The following is a 12,910-nucleotide window of genomic DNA, read 5'->3' on the forward strand; positions in this document are numbered from 1 at the left end:
CGGCTGGCGGCCTTAATTGCTGGTATTAGGAATCCGGTTTTCATGTTCGGTTGTGTAGGGATAGTAAGGATGATTTAGTGATTTGGTTGGAATTTTTTAGGAATTATAATGGTCGTTCCTTTTGGCAGGATCAGTTTGTGTTTGCCCCCTCTTTGAAGCTGTTCACGGATGCAGCGGGGGCATCTGGTTTCGGGGCTTTCTGGAATGGGCACTGGTGTGCGGCTGCGTGGCATTCATCTTGGGTGGATAATGGTGTAACGAAGAATATAGTGGTTTTAGAATTGTTCCCTGTTATTGTGGCTCTGGTTTTATGGGGTAGGTTTTTTGCTAATAAAAGGATCTTTCTACACACAGATAATAAGGGGGTGTTATTTGCGGTTAATTGCTTGTCCTCAAAGTGTCCGTTAGTTGTAAAGCTGTTACGCCATTTAGTTTTGCTCTGTTTGCAGCTGAATATTTGGATAAAGGCGTGCCATATTCCAGGTATAGATAATTCTATTGTTGATGCTTTGTCTCGGTTTCAGTTTCAGAGATTTCGCTCATTGGCAGCGGGTGCCGATTTGGAAGGGGAAATGTGCCCTCCACATCTGTGGAGTCTGATCTGGTCCTAGGAATGTCGTATCTTCAGTCGTTAGTAGCCCCAGCGACGTGGTCAGACTATGTCCGTTCGTGGAGTCGTTGGTGTCGTTTGTGGAAGGTAGAGGTGGGTCTCCCTTTGTGAGTAATGAGGTTTCGGCGTTAGCTTTTTGTCTGTCTCTTTTTAAGATTAGGTTAGCTCATGCCACTGTAGTTAGGATCTTGTCCGGTGTTTCATTCTTTCTTAGGATTTTGGGGGTTCCTTCCTTTATGGAATTTTTTATGGTAAAACAGATGTTGAAGGGTTATAAGAGAGGTAACTGTGCTTCTGACAGCAGGTGTCCTATCTCCCCTGATTTATTGGTTGCTTTGTGTGAAGCTACAGCTGTGGTTTGCATCACTGATTATGAGTCTCTGCTTTTTTCTACCGTATTTTTGTGCATGTTTTTTGGGGCTTTCAGGATAAGCGAGCTGTTGCCGAAAAGCAGCAGGTCTGGCTTAGGGCTATTGTTAGCTAATGTGCACATTCATGCTAACTATGTTTTGTTTTTTCTTCCTACTACTAAGACGGATCAGGCTGGACAAGGTTCTTGGATTCGGGTGGGCAGGGTCAGGTCAGGTGACCTCTGCCTCCTGCTTAGTCGGTCTGGTCCGGTGGGTAAAGTCGCTCACTGAAATGGTGAGCGGACGAGTTATTCGGGTATTTAGGCCGAGCTTATGGCTGGTCTAATCTATGGTATTAAGCTGGTTGGTCCGAGCTTATGGCTGGGCCGTTACGTGGTTATATTGGTACATTGGTTTAATGTTTATTTGGTTTAAGCTGTTTTTTAATAAAGCTGGTCGTGGCCAAAATCTTCCACCATATATTGTGTCCACGTGTCTTATTTATTTATTTATTTATTTCAGTTGTATTTGGTAAGTGTTTTCGATGCGGGTTTGTATGATCTATAATCCCATGTTAGGATCCTGGAATTTAATATGGAAGGATCCGCATGGGATTTTGATCATGACCAGGTCATTAGGTGAGGTTTTGGCGGGAAATTTTACCGCCGAAAGTGGTGGTCAGTGTGGCTAAATTTAGCCAGTGTTGCTGAGGGGAGGTCAAGGGTTGGGGATTGGCTAGTTAGGGCACCTATAGGGGAAGGTTGCTGGGCAGATTAATTGTTGATGCCCAGCAACAGTTAGGGCATTGGCTGTTGATTTGTGGGGTTGGGGTCTATCCGTGTATATATTGCGGTGGCTGTCAGTGATACAGCTGTCAGCCAAACCGCAAGATTAGAGCTGCACCCGCCCGCCCTCCCAATTTTGCTATGTTGTCACGACCGCTTTATTAGAAGGAGGGGTAAAGTCGCTCACTGAAATGGTGAGCGGACGAGTTATTCGGGTATTTAGGCCGAGCTTATGGCTGGTCTAATCTATGGTATTAAGCTGGTTGGTCCGAGTTTATGGCTGGGCCGTTACGTGGTTATAAAGGTTATATTGGTACATTGGTTTAATGTTTATTTGGTTTAAGCTGTTCTTTAACCGCCTCCGGACCGCCTAACGCAGATGTGTGGTCCGGAGGCGGCAGCCCTGCGCACGACGACGCATATACGCGTCATCTCGCGAGGGCCGGGATTTCCTGTGAACGCGCGCACACAGGCGCGCGCGCTCACAGGAACGGAAGGTAAGCGAGTGGATCTCCAGCCTGCCAGCGGCGATCGCTCGCTGGCAGGCTGGAGATCTGATTTTTTTAACCCCTAACAGGTATATTAGACGCTGTTTTGATAACAGCGTCTAATATACCTGCTACCTGGTCCTCTGGTGGTCCCTTTTGTTAGGATCGACCACCAGAGGACACAGGTAGCTCAGTAAAGTCGCACCCAAACACTACACTACACTACACCCCCCCCCCGTCACTTATTAACCCTTTATGAACCCCTGATCACCCCATATAAACTCCCTGATCACCCCCCTGTCATTGATCACCCCCCTGTCAGGCTCCGTTCAGACGTCCGTATGATTTTTACGGATCCACGGATACATGGATCGGATCCGCAAAACACATGCGGACGTCTGAATGGAGCCTTACAGGGGGGTGATCAATGACAGGCGGGTGATCACCCACATACACTCCCTGATCACCCCCTGTCATTGATCACCCCCCTGTAAGGCTCCATTCAGACGTCCGTATGATTTTTACGGATACATGGTTCGGATCCGCAAAACACATGCGGACGTCTGAATGGAGCCTTACAGGGGGGTGATCAATGACAGGCGGGTGATCACCCATATACACTCCCTGATCACCCCCTGTCATTGATCACCCCCCTGTAAGGCTCCATTCAGACGTCCGCATGATTTTTACGGATCCATGGATCGGATCCGCAAAACACATGCGGACGTCTGAATGGAGCCTTACAGGGGGGTGATCAATGACAGGCGGGTGATCACCCATATACACTCCCTGATCACCCCCTGTCATTGATCACCCCCCTGTAAGGCTCCATTCAGACGTCCGCATGTGTTTTGCGGATCCGATCCATGTATCCATGGATCCGTAAAAATCATACGGACGTCTGAATGGAGCCTTACAGGGGGGGTGATCAGTGACCGGGGGGTGATCACCCCCCTGTCATTGATAACCCCCCTGTAAGGCTCCATTCAGACGTCCGCATGTGTTTTGCGGATCCGATCCATGTATCCATGGATCCGTAAAAATCATACGGACGTCTGAATGGAGCCTTACAGGGGGGTGATCAATGACAGGGGGGTGATCAGGGAGTCTATATGGGTGATCACCCCCCTGTTATTGATCACCCCCCTGTCATTGATCACCCCCCCTGTAAGGCTCCATTCAGACATTTTTTTGGCCCAAGTTAGTGGAAATTTTTTGTTTGTTTTTGTTTTTTCTTACCAAGTCTCATATTCCACTAACTTGTGTCAAAAAATAAAATCTCACATGAACTCACCATACCCCTCACGGAATCCAAATGCGTAAACATTTTTAGACATTTATATTCCAGACTTCTTCTCACGCTTTAGGGCCCCTAAAAAGCCAGGGCAGTATAAATACCCCACATGTGACCCTATTTCGGAAAGAAGACACCCCAAGGTATTCCGTGAGGGGCATATTGAGTCCATGAAAGATTGAAATTTTTGTCCTAAGTTAGCGGAAAGTGAGACTTTGTGAGAAAAAAACAAAAAAAATCAATATCCGCTAACTTATGCAAAAAAAATTCTATGAACTCGCCATGCCCCTCATTGAATACCTTGGGGTGTCTTCTTTCCAAAGTGGGGTCACATGTGGGGTATTTATACTGCCCTGGCTTTTTAGGTGCCCAAAAGTGTGAGAAGAAGTCTGGGATCCAAATGTCTAATAATGCCCTCCTAAAAGGAATTTGGGCACCTTTGCGCATCTAGGCTGTAAAAAAGTGTACACATCTGGTATCGCCGTACTCAGGAGAAGTTGGGCAATGTGTTTTGGGGTGTCATTTTACATATACCCATGCTGGGTGAGAAAAATATCTTGGTCAAATGCCAACTTTGTATAAAAAAATTGGAAAAGTTGTCTTTTGCCAAGATATTTTTCTCACCCAGCATGGGTATATGTAAAATGACACCCCAAAACACATTCCCCAACTTCTCCAGAGTACGGCGATACCTGATGTGTGACACTTTTTTGCAGTCAAGGTGGGCAAAGGGGCACATATTCCAAAGTGCACCTTTCGGATTTTGCAGGCCATTTTTTACACATTTTGATTGCAAAGTTCTTCTCACACATTTGGGCCCCTAAATTGCCAGGGCAGTATAACTACCCCACAAGTGACCCCATTTTGGAAAGAAGACACCCCAAGGTATTCCGTGAGGGGCATGGCGAGTTCCTAGAATTTTTTATTTTTTGTCGCAAGTTAGTGGAATATGAGACTTTGTAAGAAAAAAATAAAAATAAAAAATCATCATCATTTTCCGCTAACTTGTGACAAAAAATAAAAAGTTCTATGAACTCACTATGCCCATCAGCGAATACCTTAGGGTGTCTACTTTCCGAAATGGGGTCATTTGTGGGGTTTTTCTACTGGCATTGTAGAACCTCAGGAATCATGACAGGTGCTCAGAAAGTTAGAGCTGCTTCAAAAAGCGGAAATTCACATTTTTGTACCATAGTTTGTAAACGCTATAACTTTTACCCAAACCATTTTTTTGTTTTTGCCCAAACATTTTTTTTTATCAGACATGTAGAACTATAAATTTAGCGAAAAATTTATATATGGATGTCGTTTTTTTTGCAAAATTTTACAGCTGAAAGTAAAAAATGTCATTTTTTTGCAAAAAAATCGTTACATTTTGATTAATAACAAAAAAGTAAAAATGTCAGCAGCAATAAAATACCACCAAATGAAAGCTCTATTAGTGAGAAGAAAAGGAGGTAAAATTCATTTGGGTGGTAAGTTGCATGACCGAGCGAATAAACGGTGAAAGGAGTGTAGTGCAGAAGTGTAAAAAGTGGTCTGGTCATGAAGGGGGTTTCAGCTAGCGGGGCTGAAGTGGTTAATAAAGCTGGTCGTGGCCAAAATCTTCCACCATATATTGTGTCCACGTGTCTTATTTATTTATTTATTTCAGTTGTATTTGGTAAGTGTTTTGGATGCGGGTTTGTATGATCTATAATCCCATGTGTTTGCGTGGGTTTCCTCCGGGTTCTCCGGTTTCCTCCCACACACCAAAGACATACTGATAGGGACCTTAGATTGTGAGCCCCACTGGGGACAGCTGGATGCTAATGTCTGTAAAGCGCTGTGGAATATGTCAGCGCTATATAAGTGCATAAAATAAATGTAAATTAATAAATGGTGTCGCACTGTAACATGCGACACGCTACGACTGTGACAGTCGCACAAAAATCCAACTTGTCGTAGTCGCAGCGCAACACCATTGACGGCCATTATAAAAAATGTTGCACGACTTTTGTCCGACAAGAAGTCACGTGACAAATGTCGCCGTGTAGTCCTGGCCTACAATTAGATATGGAAGGGCAGGCAATGTCTGACGCACATCTCTTTTGACAGCCTGTGTGTAATTGTATAACATGTCAGCCGCCATGCGGGCGCTGTAATATGAGGGATTCTTCCGCGTTCTCCATCTGTACATCTGATGAGCACTTGTAAACCCTCAGACTATGTAAATGCATTGCCGATAAGCTTTCTCTCCAGAGCACTGCCTCGTCGGTCATACTCCAGTAATTACAGCGCAGGGGAGGCGCTTCTACACTAGATAATACGGCGCTCTGCATGTCGTGTATTACAGCTTCGGTCCTGCTCAGGTCACATGACTCGAGATGGCGGCTGAGATTCACTCCCGGTCTCCCCGCGGCCCTGTGCTCCTCACCAAGATTCCCGGGCACCGGGAGCACGTGACCTCTGCCTGCTTCATCCCGCGAGAGGACGGCGTCATCACCGCCAGCGAAGACCGGTAATTACACCCCGACGAGCTGAGAGGGCGCTGATCATAATAACACCCGGTGACGGCTCCTTTGTACTGCGTCACTGGGTGACGTCACTGTCTCCAGCCGAGGTCAGGGCGAGTGCAGCTTTGTAACTGTGCAGTGTGGAGTTGTCCACAGCAACCTGTCAGGTCTCTGCTCTCATTTTTCAAAAGCATTGTGCAAAATGAGAGCTGGAATCTGATTGGCTGCTGTGGCAGCTCTGCATGTGCTTTGCGGTTTTGCACTGCAGTAGTTTCATACATCACTGGTGTGAACAGAGGCCAGCACTTGTATGAACTAGTCACACTTGGTTAGGCCTCGTTCACATGTGCTGTCTGGGTTTTCGGCATACATCACGGGTATACATTGATTTTAATGTGTCTGTACACACATCGTTATTTTTATTTTTTTAATGATTGTGGATTAGTGAAAAAACCAAGGAGACGTGATGCAGATCAAACGTGCCCACTGAAGTCTATGGCTCTGTGACATCCATCCTCACATTGATAGGAGATGATCTGGGAATTAATTTTCTGCCTGGCAGTGTCCATGGAACATGGATGACACATGGAAGGCAAGAAACAGATACACGGTCCGAACATGGATTCTTCTGACATCTTCACAAATATAACTAAGGCTGCTTTCACACTTGTACTTTCCCTTTCCGCTATTGAGATCCGTCATAGGGAAACCGCTTCCGTTTTGTCCCCATTCATTGTCAATAGCGACAAAACGGAACTGAATGCACCAGAATGTTCCGTTCCGTTTGGTTGCGTCTCCATCGCAGACAGAATAACGCTGCAAGCAGTGTTTTTCTGTCTGCGATGTGGTGCGGAGCAAGACGGATCCATCCTGACTCACAATGTAAGTCAATGGGGACGGAGCAGTTTATCTGACACCATAGAAAACAGATCCGTCCCCCATTGACTTTCAATGGAGTTCGTGACGGATCCGTCTTGGCTATGTTACAGATAATACAACCGGATCTGTTCATGATGGATGCAGATGGTTGTATTATTGTGATGGAAGCGTCTTTGCTGATCCCTGCTGGTATGAAAGTAGCCTAAGGCCTCATGCACATGACCGTTTTTGTGGTCCACATCCGAGCCGCATTTTTTGTGGCTCGGGTGCGGACCCATTCACTTCAATGGGGCCGCAAAAGATGCGGACAGCACTCCATGTGCTGTCCGCATCCGTTGCTCCGTTCCCTGGCCCCGGAAAAAAAATATAGCATGTCCTATTCTTGTCCGTTTTGCAGACAAGAATAGGCATTTCTACAATGGGCCGCCCGTTCCGTTATGCAAATTGCGGAAGGCACACGGGCGGCTTCCGTTTTTTTGCGGAGCGCAAAAAATGGCACGGTCGTGTGCATAAGGCCTAAGACTTTATTTTTTTATTTTTTTTCATTTATGCGAAACCGACGCGGAAATGTGAATAAAGCACGTTCCCATTAGGTGCACATAGCGCAAATATTGCAGATTTTCCTCAGGATTTGCTGCCAAAAAATTCATACAGAGTATGTGTGTGTGTGTGTGTGTGTGTGTGTGTGTATATATATATATATATATATATATATATATATATATATATATATATATATATATATATATATATATACAGGTCATTCTCAAAAAATTAGCATATTGTGATAAAGTTAATTATTTTCTGTAATGTACTGATAAACATTAGACTTTCATATATTTTAGTTTCATTACACACCAACTGAAGTAGTTCAAGCCTTTTATTGATTTAATATTGATGATTTTGGCATACAGCTCATGAAAACCCAAAATTCCTATCTAAAAAAATTAGCATATCATGAAAAGGTTCTCTAAATGAGCTATTAACCTAATCATCTGAATCAACTAATTAACTCTAAACACCTGCAAAAGATTCCTGAGGCTTTTAAAAACTCCCAGCCTGGTTCATTACTCAAAACCGCAATCATGGGTATGACTGCCGACCTGACTGCTGTCCAGAAAGCCATCATTGACACCCTCAAGCAAGAGGGTAAGACACAGAAAGAAATTTCTGAACGAATAGGCTGTTCCCAGAGTGCTGTATCAAGGCACCTCAGTGGGAAGTCTGTGGGAAGGAAAAAGTGTGGCAGAAAACGCTGCACAACGAGAAGAGGTGACCGGACTCTGAGGAAGATTGTGGAGAAGGACCGATTCCAGACCTTAGGGGACCTGCGGAAGCAGTGGACTGAGTCTGGAGTAGAAACATCCAGAGCCACCGTGTACAGGCGGGTGCAGGAAATGGGCTACAGGTGCCGCATTCCCCAGGTCAAGCCACTTTTGAACCAGAAACAGCGGCAGAAGCGCCTGACCTGGGCTACAGAGAAGCAGCACTGGACTGTTGCATGTCATTCGGAAATCAAGGTGCCAGAGTCTGGAGGAAGACTGGGGAGAGGGAAATGCCAAAATGCCTGAAGTCCAGTGTCAAGTACCCACAGTCAGTGATGGTCTGGGGTGCCATGTCAGCTGCTGGTGTTGGTCCACTGTGTTTTATCAAGGGCAGGGTCAATGCAGCTAGCTATCAGGAGATTTTGGAGCACTTCATGCTTCCATCTGCTGAAAAGCTTTATGGAGATGAGGATTTCATTTTTCAGCACGACCTGGCACCTGCTCACAGGGCCAAAACCACTGGTAAATGGTTTACTGACCATGGTATTACTGTGCTCAATTGGCCTGCCAACTCTCCTGACCTGAACCCCATAGAGAATCTGTGGGATATTGGGAAGAGAAAGTTGAGAGACGCAAGACCCAACACTCTGGATGAGCTTAAGGCCGCTATCGAAGCATCCTGGGCCTCCATAACACCTCAGCAGTGCCACAGGCTGATTGCCTCCATGCCACGCCGCATTGATGCAGTCATTTCTGCAAAAGGATTCCCCACCAAGTATTGAGTGCATAACTGAACATCATTATTTGAAGGTTGATTTTTTTTTTTGTATTAAAAACACTTTTCTTTTATTGGTCGGATGAAATATGCTAATTTTTTGAGATAGGAAATTTGGGTTTTCATGAGCTGTATGCCAAAATCATCAATATTAAAACAATAAAAGGCTTGAACTACTTCAGTTGTGTGTAATGAATCTAAAATATATGAAAGTCTAATGTTTATCAGTACATTACAGAAAATAATGAACTTTATCACAATATGCTAATTTTTTGAGAAGGACCTGTGTGTGTGTGTGTATATATATATATATATATATATATATATATAAATTTTTTTTTTTTTTTTTTTTTTTTTTTAGAGGGGGGGGGCCTGCGCCCAAGAACCACGACACAGGCTCTAGCAAATCATCTCCATTGTTTTTAATGGGAAAACTACTGGTTGCGTTTTGGGTTTTCACTTTTTTTTTTTTTTTTCGCTCGCAGCACAGCAGTCTGGTAGGCTGTACGGCGTAGTTCATTCAGCCACGTAAAAATCGCTGTACGCAACATTTTATGTCCGGCTGAATCCCAGCCATTAAAGTCAATAGGCTGCGGTGGAGGAGTAATCCCGTGTGCAGGTAACCTTCATGTAGGTGGTCCATTAGAAAAGCTAGCCTTTCTGAAATGAGCTGGTGGAGCCTCCCCTGGGTGGTACCAGACCAGAACCAGGCGGCATGGGATTTGGGACCATCTATAAAGCGAAAGTGATTCACTTTGGATTTTTCAGCAAAATCTTTAAGGTGTTTTTCCTCGTTTTAGGTTTTGATGAAGTACTCCAGCACGTCCTCCACACAGTGGACGGAGCCTTCTGCTTCCCGCTCCATTCAGGGTGGGATGCCAAGTGTCGGACCCCCATCCTGTCCTTAGGATAGGTAATTCATGTCTAAAAGGACATTTGGATGTGAAAAAGGTCTGAAGGGTCTGGTGGAAGCCCCTTGTATTACCAGTTATGTTGGAGGAAACTAAGAATGGTTATTAAAACCAAAGTGGGATATTATCGTCCCCTTTACGGCAGGAAACTGGCATCAAAAACTTGGTTGTTGTCTCCAAATTTTGCATTATTCTGGGCGATTTAGGCACTGTTCGCCACTTTTCCAAAAAGTCAGTGCAGAATAATATTTTTCTCTTCCCTTTACTCCTAAAGCAGTGCATGAAAAAAACACCCTAAGGCCTCATGCGTGCGACCGTATTTCGTATCCGTGTCTGATCTGCATTTTTTGCGGATTGTACATGGATGTGTTCATGTCTGAGTCTGCAGATGTGGATGTCATCCATGTGCCGTCTGCATCAGTGTGTCTGTTCAGCAAAAAAAAAAAAGCGAACTACAGACCCATTGAAGTCAGTGGGTCCACAAAAAAAAAGGATGTAATCCGTGCTGACGGATACAGTCGTGTGCATGAGGCCTAAATATCAGACCAATAGAAACATTGCCATGGTGTGTGTGTGGTTTTTTTTTTTTTTTTTTTTTTTTTTTTTATATAAATTTTTTTAATAGGAGGGATTGTGGAATAGGAGGGGTATTCCCATCACAGACAATGGGGGCATATTGCCGAAAATAGCTAAACGCTGGCTGGGCTATTTCTGTTGGCCCCATATAAATGAATGGGAGCAGGGGCCGCACCCTGGGAAAACCTCCAGCCACCACGCTCCCCTGCTCCGTTCTCGGGGTAGGTGTGGGTCCCTGAAGTGGGACCCGCACCTACAGTATCAGACAATGGGGGCATATCCTAGTGATAAGCCCCTATTGTCTGTGATGGGAATACCCCTTTAACATGCATGTTTGGCTCGGCTGAGCATGCATATGTTTTGGATGGGGAGCGGGAGGGTAAGCTGCTGACAGACACCCGGTGGTGTCTTATCCTGTTAACAAAAGGATCAGACATATTGAAATCCAACAACCCAGTCCTTCTTTCCCCTGGTATCTGCCGACAGTGGTAAGTTGGGTGACTGGCATACACTGGTCCAGCTCAGATTAGGGGGTTGGCGGACAATGTGCATGGTCCATAGACCTCAGATTATTGGTCGTCATCCGTTGTCTACGTACCTCTTCCAGTTCTGATAGTAGGTGGATTTAAAACATGGACGCCCCACTCGATCCGTATTTTAGATGCCTGAAAAAAATGTCAGGACCTCTGCACCACTTCTATGTTCCTCTGGCCTCCTTACAAGCACACTGTTGGGGCACTTGTATGCCAGTCTGAAGAATTGGTGTCGTTTGTGCTACTTGTGCACCATGGAAATTTATTACATGCAGTAAATAGAGAATTGAGCATGGCATGTCCCTGGGATGCACGGCTGCTTCACGGCTCTTTTATTTTGGGCATTTCTATGCCCATTTTTTACTATCCGACGCTTATCACAATGTCTTCTCAGTGTTTTTTGTGTCCCTGTAAAACCCTATTGATGAGGAGGAGAGGTCTGAGAATAAAGAGGGTGTTGTGCGTCTTCCCTGGAGAACAAGGAATTCTTGTGTAACCCTCAACATGTGAGATGAGGAGTCACACTTAACCCTTCACCCTCTTTCATGTGATATTCTTCATATGGTTGCCCTTAGGCATTTCGAGGGCACCCGCTTCAGACGTCTCGTTATATATCAGAACCCCAAGGGGGGGCAGGGGGGGAGATTTGTTAACTAAAAATACTCCAGAATTATGGCACAAATTGTGGCAAAAATGCTTTATGTTGGACACACTTTGCACCTTTATTGACCGGTTTAAAAAGTATCCAGAAAAAAGGGGTGTGCCTAAAAGGGTTAAATGTGTAAAATTCAAAGGCGTTGTCTGATGAATAGTCATTTATTCTGTTAGATTGTGCAATACATAACCATTAGATTTTGCGGTTCCATACTTGTTATGGCGCCCCTTGCTGTTCCTTTGATTCCCTCTAAGAACGGCAGTGTGTTCAGTGCTGGTGGTCACACATGCTCAGTCCGACCACCTGGCAGTTGTGGTAAAAAAATATCATCCCACTGGTTTATCAATGTCTAGACTAGAAAACTGGAGCTCAATCAATAGGGTATTCCAGTAGTGACAAGAGATGTCCTACTGCTAGGCCATGGCGTCACTTGCTAATTGTAGGGACCCGCACCAATGTAGGTACCAAAAGAACCCTGACTATTTCTCTGCATATCCCCGCTCTCATCTAGGCGCTATGCAGAGAACTAAAACTCTGGCTGGCCCCTTCATTCTGTCACTAGGTTTGGGTCCCATCTGGACACCTTTTTGCAGGATTATTAGGGCAGCTAACAGATATGCTCATGTAGTTTACCTCATGTACATCTTCCCCATGAATATTAATATTTTTTTTTTTATTTGCAATTTTGGACTTTCCTGACCTATTCACCATGTAAACCAATCGCTCTAGTTTACTTCCTTTTCCTGTATCAAACCAAACCCATGATGCACTTCTCCATTCTCTGCCACAGCTCCATCACCGCCCCAGTACACCCATATAGTTTATGGCTCCTCCCACCAGCTAGTTACATAGAACCTCCCCTATCATTGCTCCGCTCATTGACATAACATCACAGGAAATGAGAAAGAGCTGCATGGACGTGGTCATGTGACCACAGCAATAAAGGTAAAAGAAATACATTTATAGAATTGGGGTCCATTCACACGTCCGTTGTTTCTTTCCTGATCTGTTCCGTTTTTTGCGGAACAGATCTGGACCAGTTCTGTACCCATTCATTTTCAATGGGTCCTGAAAAAAAAAATCAGACATTGAGCTGTCAGATATTATTATTATTATTATTATTATTATTATTATATTATTATTATTTTTTTTTTTTCTCAGGACCCATTGAAAATTAATGGGTACAGAACTGGTCCAGATCTGTTCCGCAAAAAACGGTACAGATCAGGAAAGAAACAACGGACGTGTGAATGGACCCTAACAGCTACCTTTTTATAAATGTGATTACTTTAAA

General features: G+C 44.6%; 1 protein-coding gene across 1 annotated transcript in view; it reads left to right on the forward strand.

Annotated features, from left to right (window-relative positions):
• Nucleotides 1–5,879: 5,879 nt before the first annotated feature.
• Nucleotides 5,880–12,910, forward strand: part of WDFY1 (WD repeat and FYVE domain containing 1) — a 32,696-nt gene continuing 25,665 nt past the window's right edge. The window contains exon 1 of the mRNA XM_044289660.1: nt 5,880–6,027. Coding sequence (XP_044145595.1) covers nt 5,894–6,027 — 134 coding nt within the window. The 5' untranslated portion in view covers nt 5,880–5,893. The remainder of the gene's footprint in view (nt 6,028–12,910) is intronic.

The sequence above is a fragment of the Bufo gargarizans genome, chromosome 4, assembly GCF_014858855.1.
Source record: "Bufo gargarizans isolate SCDJY-AF-19 chromosome 4, ASM1485885v1, whole genome shotgun sequence".
NCBI lineage: Eukaryota > Metazoa > Chordata > Amphibia > Anura > Bufonidae > Bufo > Bufo gargarizans.